The sequence below is a fragment of the Zophobas morio genome, unplaced genomic scaffold, assembly GCF_036711695.1.
Source record: "Zophobas morio isolate AGI-343-1 ecotype UQ-CSIRO unplaced genomic scaffold, CSIRO_AGI_Zmor_V1 ptg000024l, whole genome shotgun sequence".
Lineage (NCBI taxonomy): Eukaryota > Metazoa > Arthropoda > Insecta > Coleoptera > Tenebrionidae > Zophobas > Zophobas morio.
This window is the reverse complement of record NW_026972129.1, coordinates 17,398,233-17,412,044: the sequence shown is the minus strand read 5'-3', so window position 1 is coordinate 17,412,044 and position 13,812 is coordinate 17,398,233. Positions and strand designations below refer to the sequence as shown.

The 13,812-nt window shown below is 32.3% G+C and overlaps 4 protein-coding genes across 6 annotated transcripts; 1 reads left to right on the top strand and 3 right to left on the bottom strand.

Annotated features, from left to right (window-relative positions):
- Window positions 1–188: 188 nt before the first annotated feature.
- On the bottom strand, window positions 189–6,156 carry LOC135134997 (repetitive organellar protein-like). 2 transcript variants are annotated; one of them, XM_064063926.1, is made up of 12 exons: window positions 5,927–6,156; window positions 5,476–5,875; window positions 4,952–5,040; window positions 4,713–4,898; window positions 4,282–4,465; window positions 4,168–4,232; window positions 3,980–4,071; window positions 3,849–3,931; window positions 2,555–3,799; window positions 2,127–2,509; window positions 1,953–2,075; window positions 189–343 (listed from the first exon to the last, which is right to left on the bottom strand). In XM_064063926.1, the coding sequence occupies exons 1-12, from the start codon at window positions 6,020–6,022 to the stop codon at window positions 260–262; spliced, it is 3,030 nt and encodes a 1,009-aa protein (XP_063919996.1). In that variant the 5' UTR covers window positions 6,023–6,156; the 3' UTR covers window positions 189–259. The 2 variants fall into 2 exon arrangements, with proteins under 2 accessions (XP_063919996.1, XP_063919998.1); XM_064063928.1 differs by having other exon boundaries at window positions 2,127–2,503.
- A 550-nt stretch (window positions 6,157–6,706) lies between these two features.
- LOC135135207 (mpv17-like protein 2) lies at window positions 6,707–7,463 on the bottom strand. The gene has a single exon (XM_064064225.1). The coding sequence runs from the start codon at window positions 7,421–7,423 to the stop codon at window positions 6,803–6,805; it is 621 nt and encodes a 206-aa protein (XP_063920295.1). The 5' UTR covers window positions 7,424–7,463; the 3' UTR covers window positions 6,707–6,802.
- A 45-nt stretch (window positions 7,464–7,508) lies between these two features.
- Window positions 7,509–9,015, bottom strand: LOC135134980 (putative inositol monophosphatase 3). The gene is made up of 5 exons (XM_064063911.1): window positions 8,905–9,015; window positions 8,255–8,854; window positions 8,053–8,204; window positions 7,888–8,002; window positions 7,509–7,840 (listed from the first exon to the last, which is right to left on the bottom strand). Exons 2-5 carry the CDS (start codon window positions 8,754–8,756, stop codon window positions 7,611–7,613), a joined length of 999 nt encoding a protein of 332 aa, XP_063919981.1. The 5' UTR covers window positions 8,757–8,854; window positions 8,905–9,015; the 3' UTR covers window positions 7,509–7,610.
- A 3,654-nt stretch (window positions 9,016–12,669) lies between these two features.
- Window positions 12,670–13,724, top strand: LOC135135338 (ubiquitin-conjugating enzyme E2 W). Of its 2 annotated transcripts, none has more exons than XM_064064369.1 (7): window positions 12,670–12,791; window positions 12,857–12,923; window positions 12,982–13,073; window positions 13,126–13,228; window positions 13,284–13,439; window positions 13,493–13,568; window positions 13,619–13,724. In XM_064064369.1, the coding sequence occupies exons 2-7, from the start codon at window positions 12,900–12,902 to the stop codon at window positions 13,630–13,632; spliced, it is 465 nt and encodes a 154-aa protein (XP_063920439.1). In that variant the 5' UTR covers window positions 12,670–12,791; window positions 12,857–12,899; the 3' UTR covers window positions 13,633–13,724. The 2 variants fall into 2 exon arrangements, with proteins under 2 accessions (XP_063920439.1, XP_063920438.1); XM_064064368.1 differs by having other exon boundaries at window positions 12,853–12,923.
- Window positions 13,725–13,812: the final 88 nt, after the last annotated feature.

The following is a 13,812-nucleotide window of genomic DNA, read 5'->3' as shown; positions in this document are numbered from 1 at the left end:
AAAAAAACGTCAAAAATTTTACATGTGCTTCAAAAAATAAAGATCTCTTCCTTCCGTCTCCGGATACGCTAGCGACATCTACACATATTTCGTGCACTATGAAGACAGCAAAAAAAAAATAAATTTGAAAAAAAAAAATTGAAGCGCGCCAACGAAAGTTTGCTTTTACAATAAAAAAAACACCGATAAAATTGCAAAAAAGTTTAATAACACAAATTAATACTGAAAATACATTTTTGTTAATATCAACTAAATTTCATCACACAATGTTGAACTTGTTACCCAGGTTTTTCTCTTTCAGTTGCTTAATTTTATTGTCATACAAATTTTCTATTAGAGTTACCTACAATTAAAAATGATGTAAAAATTACAAGCCGAACTGATAAAGTAACGTATTGGTAAAGTACAAAATTTGTAAACTTATCAGAATGGTAAAAATAAAAAGAGAACCCACTTTCCACCTTTCCAGTGTTTTATCTCATGCGTTGCTATGGCGACACTATGACGTAATTTGTTTTTTTAATGGGACGACATACTTTTTCCAGTCGATTTATTGTTTTTTATATTCTTAAATAAATTTACATTAAGATAATGAAAAGAAAAAAATTGTATATTATGAAAAAAAAATGTGTGTAGACGAGATATGCATTATCGAAAGAAAAAAAGTGTAAGCAAAAAGTTTTCAGCTTACGGTAGGCCAGGGAAACACTTCACTTCGTTGATTAAACCTTACGCGTCAAAATGCAAACTTGTCAAATTAAATTTCGAGTAAGGTTATGTTCGTTTCCCAACCCATGATGAGAGTAAACGGGCAAAAAGTTCATTTTAAATTCGTTGTTTCATCATTAAAACATTTGAATGGCGGTCCAGCTTTGAATTTTGAATGGATGATGCTGATGAGATTGAACTCAGTAGTAGTAGGGTAGTCCGTGAACTCAGTGACACGCAATCACCTTGAAATGTCAAAAAATTTTAAATGCTATATGATCCCTTTTTTGATCATTTATTTTACCTACACATGACGCCGAAGTCACTGATCTACTGTGTCACTGATACACAAGAAACAAATTTGTTGTTGAGAAAATATCTTTTTTAGTTTTTTAACTGTCATAGTTTTGACATTTCAGACACCGCGTGTCACTATGAGTACCATTAAATTCATTTAATTACTCATCCATTCGTGTTAAAATTCAAAGTTGTACATGTAGCGATTTCAAAGTTATAAGTGGCGGCCAACTTAAAATAGCATTGTATCTTATGACAGAAAGAGGTCCTCTAGTACCCCAAAAAAATAATTTTTAAAATAATGAGGTTGACATTGCAGCTATTTGGCACTATATTTGACAGTTATTAAACCGCAACTTTGCTACCATATGATCGAAAAAAAGTTCTCTAGTAGGCTATGAAATTTATTTTTAAAATAATGTTGGCACCCGTAACTGTCAAACCGAACAAGGGTTACCAACATCATTATTTTAACAATAAATGACCTATTAAAGGACTTTTTTCAATCATCATTCATAAGATACATACTTACTTTTGAAAACACTGGTATGACGACGTCATATCGTCGTTGCAGCAATGCAAAAAACAGGGTGCAACCAATAAAAGTGGCCTTAATTTGGCGTTGGATTGTAAGCTTTCTTTTTATCATTCCTCCAATGATCTTGTTCGTCCAGCGCCAATTTCAGGACGTTTTATTAACCGCACCTTAATAGCGGAATTAAAGCTTAATTTGACTTTTATTGCGTTTACAAAACAGTTTTTATGAACCTCAAGCATTACTTTATCATTGCGTAAAGATTCGTGTTCACACAAATGTTGATAGATGGAAACAGTAAACTCCATTATACAAACTCAATGTAAGCCGTCAAACAAAAGTTTTGCAAACTCACAAAAAACGGAGTTTATTTTTCCATCCACCAATGTGGCAACATAATAATCAGCATTACCTCCGCTTGATTTAGTTTAATTTTTTTTAAAACGCCTTTGGCAATTCTTTGCTGTTGCTTCTCAATTTTGGTAGCATCGGTCATATAACTTTGTAAAAGTGTGGCCCATTTAGTGCTAGATTCCTAAAAATTTAAAACATTTATAAACATATATATCCATTGACAATACCATACCCTCATTGCTTTTTTACAATCGGCAGCTACCTTGTTTGATTTTTCAATGCTAATTATGGCGTTGTTTTTAAACGCTTCGTGCTCTTGGAGTACTCCATTTACACGCTTAACTAACTTAATGTTTTCGTTTTCTAATTCTTCCATTTTTTTACCACATTCTTCTAAAAGAGCGGCAAACTGTTTTCTATAATTGGCTTCCTGCCGTTTCCACTTTTCTTTCTCTTTGTTATACATTTCTGTTTTTTCTGTTAGCACATTCTTGTACTGATCTTCAATTTTTTGCATTTTCTGTACATTTTCTTCATGAAGTTTATCACGTAAAGTAATTTCCGCTTTCAACACCTGAGCTTGTAAACACTTTTGAAAAATATCACTACCTAAAACTGCGAAAAATCAGCGAAGTTGTTTTATTGTGAACACAAAAATACCATCATTGTTACTTTGTTGCAACGTGTCTTCGACATTTCTTAATTCTTTACACAAATTTTTTCTTACTACATTTTCATTTACTTCTCTAACTTGTTTACGTAAATCTATGGTCTCTTGCTTTGCTTCATTCAGCTGTTTTTGAGTGTTCTCCAACTGTTTCTCTACTTCAACTTTATTCTCCTCAACCACTTGTAAACATTTCTTTAAATTTTGTATCTGGTCATTTAATTTCTGAACCGAGCGCGTACTCTGTTCAAACTCTTGACTAAGACTGCTGTTGTTTTCATTCAACAAAGCGATTTGCTTTTTAGCTTCTTCCAGTTCAAGTGTGCGACTTTTCAGCTGATATTCCAGCGCAAATTTTTCCCCTTCCAACATCGTTTTAGCATTCGTAACATCTTCAATACTGTCTTTCAGCTCCAAATCGCCGTTCGTCAAACTTGCATCATGTCTCAAACTTTCAATAAAATCGCTCAACATATTATCCCACTGCTCCAATTTGTCTTCAACGTGTTTCTGCTCCAAACTTTGCTCAGTCATTAAATTTAAAAAGTTCTGCAGTTGTTTTTTCAACTTAAAAACGATATTGAAATTTGTTCTTTTCACATTCATACTTTCCAAATGCATAAGAACGTGCTGCAGCTGATCGTGTATTTGTCCGTATTTTGATTTTAAAGTGCTTACGTCATGAATATCTTCAGAATCGAATATTTCAGCCTCTGAAAGCCCAAGGTTTAGACAAATCTTTTGTAACTGTGTTTTAACTTTTTCGTTCTCCTCCGTCAACTGTAATTCGGTTTTCTTAAACTCTGACAGTTCTTGGAGTAACTTATTTCGTTCGTTATTTATATCTTTCAACTCTCGTTTCGTTTGTGACACACTTTCCTCAAACTTTTTCCTCTCTTGGGTAACAAGTTCTTGTAAATCCTCCTTTTCGCGAAGAATTTTTTCGAATTTTCCCTTGTCATCGCCTTTTTCCGTTAACTGTTGTTTTAAATTGTTGATCATTTCTTCCGCATTTTTCAGTTCGTTACTCATTGTTTCCAACTGGGGCAAACTATACTTTTGTGAAATATTCTGAATGTCTGTACGTGTTTGTTCTAACATTTCTTCAATTTTTTCCTGTAATTCCTTATTGACCATATTTAAACTCATTATTTGGTTGTTGCGGTCATCAATAGCTTGTTGGTAGCTTTGTAATTGTCTCTGCATAAAAATAATGAGTTCTTCATGCTCGCTATTGTCTAAAATAAACTTTTACGTATGCGACTATAAATAAATATGTAAACCTACTGCATAACTTAACTTCACATGAGTACATTTTATTAAGCAACTGTCTATATTCAAACAATTCATCTAGATCGGAGTTGTAGAACCTACAACACGTACGTATTATTTAATACTTCCGATATAATATTGATTACTTTAGTTTTGTTTTGAGAGTATTTAATTCGACGTCTTTGTCTAACAACATACGTTTCAATTTTTCGATGTGTACGACGATGGTGTCTTTGTCCTAAAATCAATATCACAAAATGGTTTCATACAACTATTGCACGTGGTCTGGATTGTCAATTTTTACAATTTAGAAAATTCAAAAGTTAATTCTTACCACATTATTAAGCGCTAAACTGTCTCCCGATAAATCAATTTTATTGTCATACTGTTGAATTCGATCTACAATAGTAATGTTTATTTAAATACACAAATTTTTAATTGAAAGTACCCTTAAAGTGGTCACTCTCCTTTTTTATAGCTTCGCCTAATAAGAAGAGATCTTTACATTGTTGTTGGGCGCTTTGCAATTTTTTTGATAAACTTATAATCATTAAATTATTTTCTTCTTCCACTTCATTTTTCTGTCCAACTAACTTTTTCATGTCTTCCTTTAAATTATTTTTTTCTTTTTCCTAAGAACAATATTACAAATTCATTTATTTTAGTTCTGGAACACTGTTAATTTATCTTGATCCGTATTATCTATATTTTAACTAATTAATTATTGCATTATATTAAAAATAAAAATTGGTGCCCGACTGAGACGCACATATTTTTTCACTTTTGTGAAATTTGCAGACTAAAATTAATGTTTTTGGGCCATACAGTAAAAGTATCAGGAGCAAAGTGAAAAATAACAAAATAACAAACTATGCTTACTAATATTTCCACTTTTTTGGACTTTTCCTGTAGAAAAGTCTCTAATTTTATAATCTGATCTCGGTGCGCCTTCTGCAGTTCTTCAGAATTTAATTTACGAGCGCCTGTGTTAAATGGATTATTATCTGCGAGTTTCATCTGCAGCTCATTAACTGTTGATTTGTATGTGCAAATTTCCAAATTTTGCTACAATCGTTTTTCATTAACACATTTAATATTAATTAACAAGATACACTTACTTGCTCAAGCACTTTCTTTAAATTACTAATTTCGTCTACTTGTGAGGTAATGTTTCCTTTTAAATGGTTAATAACGTCATTTTTTTCCACTAAAATATACAAGTAAATCTACAGGTGTGGCATAAATATATGTCAATCTGCTCGCTGCTGACGAAATGGAAAACATTTTATTCATTAAAACGGAATTTTAATTGCCTCTAGTCAAAATTTGTCTGATCTTCCCCACCCACAATTTAATGACGTCATCTCAAAATTTTGCTGGGTGCATGCTATTTCAATTTTATAACATGTGCTTCTATATTTGTGGTTTATTAATCCGCCTTTTTTACAATAAACGTCTACATAATAAAAAGTGAAGAAAACCCTTATCACCACAAAACTGACCTTTTCAGTTACCTCACAAAATTACACAAACGTAGCACAAGCAGTTTTTTTTTTATTGTCAGTTAGCAGATTGGCATACAATTACAGGACAGCCATGATTTACTAATCCGATAATTTCATATCAAAACACATGTTCATACCTAACAGACTTTCCGAATTTGATAAAGTAACCTGGCAATGACGAAGTTCTGCTTCTGATAACGTCACTTTATGTTTTAAAACCGTCATTTCTTTTTCTTTTTCAGCTTTAAATTTGTTAAACTCCTCTCTAAGATTGTTAATTTCTCTTACCCGAACGTCATACAATACTTTTAACTGTTCTTGCTGGTCGACGTTTTTATAATTGCGTTCAGTAACTTGTGACGAATTAGCGGATAAGTTGTCTGGGACTGCTTTACTACTATCTTCGTAATTAAAGTCATTTTTGCCTTTTGTCTTCACATAATTTGGTCCAACCTCTTCGACTGAAGTTACAGAAGAATTCATTGTACTGTCCTCATAATTAAATGCGTGTATTCCAGTCGCCAGTAAATCTGACAACTAATACATATAAATGTTGTTAGGATTTGAAAAATTGGTCAAAATACTAACTTCTTCCTCGCGACGCCGCTGTTCTTCCAGATCCTCCTCCTCTTCTCTGCTTTGAGGGTTATCAACCGCTAGAGAATTATCTTGGAAAATGCTCATGTTTTATGTTAAAAAGGGGTAGCGTTATTATTTTTTAATTGATTATAAATTAGAAGGTCTATAAGATAACCTCAGAGCTTCACATTTTAAAAAAAACAACAAAAGTTGACACACGAAATACCACCATTACAAAATGAAAACTAAAATGACATCATTGGCTGTGTCATTGGCCAGTCACAGTTATGTAAATGTAACTAACTAGCCATAAACACAGACAAAATGAATATAATGTAATATAATAATTACAATCCGTCTTCCATGCCCAAAATACTCGTATCATTGTCTGGTATAGCTCTATTTTGAAATGTGCGCTGATTCTGCCCAGTGCTTCCAACATTTTCTGAAGACAGTGGCGTAGTATTTCGCAATTAGACAGTTGACTATGCACTGAGCTGTTGAAGTAGAGGCATGAAATGCAGTTATTGTTAAGACTATATAATAACATCAACATCGTTCGTAACATCTTAGCGAAGTGGCGAATTTTACTCATAGTTTTAAAATATTTAATTAATATAGTTATATGCTCATACACATACAGGTTCTACGCCACTGAACACTATGTCAAGCGCTGTCAACAACTTCTCTGAGCATTGCTTTCTAAGAATAAGTGTTTACATAATGATTACATGTTACCTACGTAGTTCAACAGGTGGTGGGGTATTGTAGTATAAAAAAGAGCTTCCATTCGCTTAATTCAATACTGCATTTGAACGTAAAAAATATACATTTATTGTTCTGTGGACTTTTGAACTTACATACCAATTAATTGGTCATATTTTACTAGGATTTGTTGTCACATTCATTTTTTTCTGATATCTTATCGATATACTTTATGTACGATGTATATGTATCATATCCTACAGAAACTAAGTTGTCATATAGCACCCTATACCTCGTTGGCAGGAACTGAAAATTTATATATTGTGCTGCTGGCCATATCACCCATTCAGCTGCATACAGTTTCCACGCTTTGTCCTTCATCTCCGTCCACAATTCACTTTTCGATTGTTCTTCCAAAACCGCCGTAGTAAGAAATAACATCACTATACAAACAGGTGAACTAACAAACTGATCGATTATGACTTTTTTTATTACAGCTCGCACAGTACAATCTGGTAATCGACGGTCTAAATAGATATACCAATGGTGGCAAAATATGCCAGCACTAACTCCAAATATTGACATATTTCGGGTTCGAATTTTATCCCAACTTTCTGTATTGTACCTCAGGACTTCATGATATTGTTCCAAACAGTCACCCACACCTGACAACGTTGCAGACAACCCGATGTTTGTATACAGCAGATACTTTTCACTGAAGATGTTTCTAAAAGCGGAGTTGGCTTTAGGAATAACTGTGGTTTTAACAATTTTTATTAAATTTATAAAGTGAGTGTTCATTCTTGAAATTCAAATGTTGAGGTTAACTGCACCGCATGTTTGATTCACTCGAGTGACATTTTAGTGATAAATTAAAATCCCCAAAAACTTTGAAAATTAATTTATTGTATTTATTAATAAGACTAACTACAACAAGACAACACAACAAGCACAAAATTACATTTTGTACAAGTCTTTCAAGTTTACTCTAAAGATTTCCTATAAACAGATCATGATTAACTACTGTAGCAACCAAACCCTTTTCGTTTTGAACATTAGTTTCATCTTTGTAATCAATCAACTCATCATACTTTGTTGTCATTTTACCTTTCATTGCATTTATGATTGCGTTTCCCGCACAAATGTCCCACTTTTTAATGGCGGTTATATGAACATAGGCATCCGCATTTCCCATTGCAACCTCCAGTGATTTATAACCTAGATTATTTAATTACCATTTAATCAAAAATAATATTTTAAATTACCTGCACCAGCTGCTGAAATTAATTCAAATTGTTTGAAATTTTTGTTGAGAATTTTTTTAATTTCACCACTGTGCGACATTGACACAATAATCTTCAAAGTGTCCCTCTCAGGTTTCTAAAACAATGTACTCTTTTTTTAAATTTGATGTTATCTAACACTCCTACCACATATTCTAAGTTACTAGACTTGGCAGTGTCCACCCACGCCCAGAAAGTCCGTGATGGACTTTCCAGGAAAGGTTTATGTATGACACCGATCACAGGTTGGCCTTTTACAGCAACACACACCATTGTAGTCACATACTGATACAGTTTTCCTATGTAAAGAGGGCATTAATTCTTTAAAACAACATAAAACTGAATGTACCAGTGTACTCGTATGTGGCATCTAAAGGGTCTATCCACACCGCAACATCTTTAATATCCATCCAGGAATCATCTAGTGCTGTAGGAACTTCCACTTCAAGAAAATCAACTTTTTGATCTTCATCACATTCCGCTTTTTTCTCTTCTGAGATTACATTAAGTGTGGGATATGCATGTTTCAATGTTTTCATAATGGCACAGTGTGACAAATAATCTGCTGTCGTAACACTATCTTGCATGCCCTCTTTGGTAAGCCCTTTTGTTTCAATTTTTAGGTTGTCTTTGTTCGAAACAACTTCTTTCCCGCCATTTTCGGCTGCATTTATTGCCACTTTTAAGAGATTCTTTAAATTTATTTTAACAGACGAAGCAGCATTTCTGTTTGAATTACTAGTCAACATGTACACGAAGAGTATCACTAGAGCACCAAATAAAACACATACTCCAGTTTTGTTTAAACGAATAACACCTCCAAGATTCATACTTTTTGAATAATTTCTCATACCATATTATTCCGTTTTATGAAGGGGTGTAATTCTCTTGGTGCCAGTTTTGTATGCATACCAGGGGGTACTATGAAAATGGTTTTAACCTGGTGAATCTACAATGACACAAATAATGATAAGAATAAAACGCAAAAGGAAAAAATACTAGCACGTTGGCTGTATTTGTTGAAATAATCAATTCGGGAACTATTTATTTATTAACCTTTGATAACAATGATGAAGTTAGACACCTTAGTGCAAAGTGTCAAACTCAAGGTTACTAATGATGCGTGTATCAGAGGCGTCGAATTAAAATGGTCTTGAGGTTGTTTGGCGGATTATGGAAGTATTTAATGTCACAGCTAAAAAGCATGTTTTATTTTAATATATATTTTGTAAATTCATTTTACAAATACAATCGGGGCCAGAAAATCTTGGACGCCATTTTTCTATGATTTTAAAAATTTTGAGGAAGTCTGTATTATACTTTTACTTGTTTGAAGTTTAAAAATTTGAAAGTCGCATGTCCGCAGAGTCAAAAATGACAAAACTAATAAAAAAAATGTTACAATACTTTTAAAGTGTTTTATTTTTATGGGTGTTTCACACGTTGTAACAGTGGAATGACATTGAGGGACAAGATTATTTAGCCCCGACTGTAATTTCGACTTCCTGTCTCCTCAAAGAATTTTTGTATGGATGACCAGACAGAATATTGCAATTTGTGAGGCAATAAGAGTGTAGTGTAATATGAAAAACTAATTCTAACTTAAAATACAAAAAACAACTTTTCAAATGTTGCTATAACAAAAAGCTAAAAAGATAAACCATACAATTGGCATTCCATATTTTTCGTCGTTGGTGGTGAGAAAGGCAGAAAACAGGAGATATCTTCTGTCTCTTTTCGATCATAAAGACCGTTTTTATAGGATTTCTCATATATCTAGTACTAGTAGTATTAGATATATGGGATTTCTAAAGAGTGAGCGGTATAGGAGTAATAGATACCATATGATCGAAAAAAAAAAAACTCTAGTGAGCTACAGAATATATTTTTTTTAAATTGTGTTAGCAAAATTAGACTGTCACAGCTGTTCATTCGTAAGATCATGGAAAATTGTTCGCAAACTTCATTTCCATAACAACTGTGGTTAATTAAAATTGCATATTCTGTTTTTTTTTATACTTCTAGCATTTTTTTATTATACTGACAATGCTAATGTCAAACTGACAGCCAACTTCAATAAAAAACATACTACTGCCACCATAGTTTTTGAAAAAATTAAATCCATAACTCACTAGTGGGGGATTTTTCAATCATATGATACCTAAAGAAGTTTTTTTTAAGTCCACAACGTTGTTTTTAGTGGAAAACGAAAACAAAATTAGCTTAAGTTACTTCCTTTGTCACATTTGTAAACCTGGCACCTTCTAGATTTCTTACTTTAAATTTTGAGTTTTCTAGGCGCTTGTGTTTTTTCATTTTGCAATTTTTGGATTTCCAGTTAATCGATTTTCAGATCTCTTTGAGTTTCGATTCTGAACAACATTCAAAAACCTGTTTTTAATTTTGTTAAGAATTTTGCAATTAAGCTCCGCCCCTCGGCTTACGACCAATAAAAAAGTCATCAGAATTGAGATAGGGCGGGGGTTATATTTTGCCTTTATTTTCTTAACATACATAGCCATCTTTTCACAAGAAGAAATTAGACCATGATTAAAATCGTAAATTTTTGCAAGGAAATATGGATTTTGCAATTATGGGGCGGAGCATTGCAAAATCGATATTTCCTTATACAAATTTTCCATTTTACATATGTTTTAAGTTCCACGTTCTGAAAAGAAGTCCACACATATTAAAACAAAAAGGCAAAATATTGCTACGTATATTAAGAGAAAAAGACAACATATTGAATTTTTCTTTTCTTCATTTTTTTTAGTTTATGCTTTTTTGTTTTTTCATTTTTGATTTTTTAAATTTTAAAATTTTGTAATTTTTGCATTTTTTTGATTCGAAACTGAAAGACTTCCTTAGCTTACGTTTGGGAAGTAAAAGTGAGAAATCGCAACAAGTATCAACTTTACAAAAAATATTTAACAAAAATGAATGAAAACGAAAAACAATAAGATACAGTAATAAACACGGAACATTCTATTTGAAAATACTGAAATATCGATATTTGAAAATTGTTTCAATTTATTTTTTGTGGACACTCTGTATATTAAAACCCAATTTTATTTCTACCATATAAAGTGCGTATCTTTATGTATCTCTCCACAAAATTCTGTACTAGATTTGAAAAGTAACCCTATTTAACAAGTTTTTACAGAACTACCTCTAATATCTTATAATTATTCTAAAAATCTGAACTTATGTACCTTCGACCAATTCTTTGGTATTTCAATTTTTCGTTTTCCTTTTTCCTCGATTTTACAGTTTTTTGATAACAAAATGTTTCGTTTTTTCGTTTACTTTCATTTTTCCATTTTTCAATATTTCGGTTTCATAATTTTTCGTTTTTTCAACTTTAATTTTTCCAACCTTTTCAATTTCTCGCTTCCGCAATTTTTCAAGTTCTTGATTTTTATTTTTCATTTTCCCCAGTTTTATATTTTCATTTTCTCGATGTTATCTTCGATTTTCCAATTTTTAAATTTTTTAATTTTACAATTTTTGGATTTCCAGCTAATCGATTTTTCGATTTCTTTGATTTTCGATTCTGAACAACACTCAAAAACTTGTTTTTAATTTCCCGCAGAAAAATAAGAATTTTGCAATTAAGCTCCGCCCTTCGGCTTACGACGAATAAAAAAAATCATCAGAATTGAGATAGGGCGGGTGGGCGGGGCTTATATTTTGTCTTTATTTTGTTAACATACTTAGCCATCTTTACACAACAAGATGGCCATGTATTTCGCAATTATAGGGCGGAGCCTAATTGCAAAATCGATATTTCCTTACACAAATTTTCCATTTTAAACATGTTTTAAGTTCGATGTTGTGAAAAGAAGTCTACACATATTAAAACAAAAAGCCAAAATGAGGTAGACCACTGCCACTGTACAAAATTATTAGATGTATAGGAGAGTTTTAATGTTACCCATACAAAGCAGCAGGTGGTGGACTTAAAAAAACATACTGTATGGAAATATTCACATTTTTATATAGATTATTATCTATATGTTTCCTTCGATAAAAGACCACCAATTAAAAAACTTTTTTAATTCATGCTTGTGATTTTTATTTATGCATGGTTGCTGCCACAAAATTTTATGAGTGCAACCTATGATTAGCACAAATCAAATGGTTTTATAACACTTCAGTTAATAGCAGTCATAAAATTTAAATACGTAAAAACTATAAATTTAAACGAGAATAATAGCTACCTTTTTTTTAACGATTCATCTTTCAGTTGTGAATTCAAAATTTTATAATCAATTAACTGTTTCTTTAGTACCTTCAGCAAACAAATAACAGATTGTGTGACACTGGCAAGATTTTTCGTATATCTTAACTACTGTATGGCTAGATATTTTGGAACTTGAATGTACCTTCTTTGTTTTTTAAATAAAAATGTATAGCTCAACGAACATCAGCTTATTGAAGCAAACTGTATGTTCTGTTTATTCCATGTACAAATCGTAATCGAACATTTGTAACCTACATATTTTAAATAAATTATTAAATCGGTTTAAATTAGTTACTGCAGCTCAAGTTTTTTTTTTAATGAAAATTTGCAAAATTTTTTTTTTATTTGTTAGGAACCAGAACCACAGCACACAGCTAGAAGAGGAGGGACATTAATTAACTAAAAATGTTCAAAACCAATGTCAAATTATTTTCCCAACCATAGATAATTTTATCTGCGAGTGTTTTGAAATCGTGACGTGTTCATATCGTGACCTGTCAAGACGCCCCTCTCTACGCCACTGGTAGAAGTGAATAATGGAACTATTTACTTTGCTACAAAACCATGGTGAGCTGTTCATTGTTTGAGAATTGAGACGTGCTAGAGGCCAAATTAATCTGGTCGATTGTTTTCAACGTCAAAAGTAAGTTTTCCAAATTCTGTCGATGCTAAATTGAAGTTGATTTATTAACTACTGCGTTCAGTTAGATCGCTTTAGGTATCAATTTTATAATGAAAAGTTAGTTCCAAAATGGCAGGGATGTCACCATCTGAAGTAAGTCAAATCATTGGTTTTTCCTTCATTGCGTTATCATGCGCCGAGTTCGTTTTAGAAACGACTACAAAAAGAACTAATGTCCCTCATGAAGGAGCCTCCACCGGGCGTAGAAGTGGATGCCGACTTGGCCGAACAGAATTTGTTACAGTAAGTTCGCTGTAGATAGGCTAATCCATAATAAAAATATTATTCTTCATAGTTGGATTATAAATATGGAAGGGGCTGCAGGAACGTTGTATGAAGGAGAACGTTTTCAATTGCAATTTAAATTTAGTAACAAATACCCATTTGACTCGCCTGAGGTGTCAAAGTGATTTTTTTGTTGTAATAGTGTTTATTGTTTTGTCAATGTTTTAGGTAACATTTGTAGGGAATAACATTCCAGTTCATCCACACATATACAGCAATGGACATATTTGTCTTTCTATACTAACAGACGATTGGTCACCTGCTTTGTCAGTTCAGTCGGTCTGTCTTTCGATTGTATCGATGCTCAGTAGTTGTAAAGAAAAGGTGAGTCACCTAGGCTAGAACAAATCAAATGTCTCTATAAAGTCCCTTTGCAGCAAAGACCACCAGACAATGCTTTCTATGTGAAAACTTGCAATAAGAATCCAAAGAAAACAAAATGGTGGTATCATGGTAAGAGTGTTGTGTGTAGTGTAGTACATGTTAATACCTTGTGCTTTCAGATGATTCTGTATGAAAATAATTTACTTATGGTCTTGTGATTTTAAAGATTTTATGTAATGCTAGACGCTGTTAGTTGTAAATTTTTAATAGATTTTATTTATTATATGTCTGAACCAATTATTATACAATACCTTTATAATTGAATTAACAGTTTTAATGATAGTGTCTATCATCTACACATAATTGCGTTGTA

Bases quoted from the DNA above. Each gene is read 5' to 3' on its own strand.
- LOC135134997 (XM_064063926.1), bottom strand. From the start codon at position 6,022: ATGAGCATTTTCCAAGATAATTCTCTAGCGGTTGATAACCCTCAAAGC. The intron at 4,466-4,712 runs GTAAGCATAGTT...TATTGTTCTTAG, and splicing joins CCAAAAAAGTGGAAATATTA to GAAAAAGAAAAAAATAATTT. The intron at 4,233-4,281 runs GTACTTTCAATT...TTACTATTGTAG, and splicing joins GGAGAGTGACCACTTTAAGG to ATCGAATTCAACAGTATGAC.
- LOC135135207 (XM_064064225.1), bottom strand. From the start codon at position 7,423: ATGAACACTCACTTTATAAATTTAATAAAAATTGTTAAAACCACAGTT.
- LOC135134980 (XM_064063911.1), bottom strand. From the start codon at position 8,756: ATGAGAAATTATTCAAAAAGTATGAATCTTGGAGGTGTTATTCGTTTA. The intron at 8,205-8,254 runs GTACATTCAGTT...CTCTTTACATAG, and splicing joins TGCCACATACGAGTACACTG to GAAAACTGTATCAGTATGTG. The intron at 7,841-7,887 runs GTAATTTAAAAT...TAAATAATCTAG, and splicing joins AATTTCAGCAGCTGGTGCAG to GTTATAAATCACTGGAGGTT.
- LOC135135338 (XM_064064369.1), top strand. From the start codon at position 12,900: ATGGCAGGGATGTCACCATCTGAA. The intron at 13,074-13,125 runs GTAAGTTCGCTG...TATTCTTCATAG, and splicing joins GCCGAACAGAATTTGTTACA to TTGGATTATAAATATGGAAG. The intron at 13,229-13,283 runs GTGTCAAAGTGA...TCAATGTTTTAG, and splicing joins ACCCATTTGACTCGCCTGAG to GTAACATTTGTAGGGAATAA.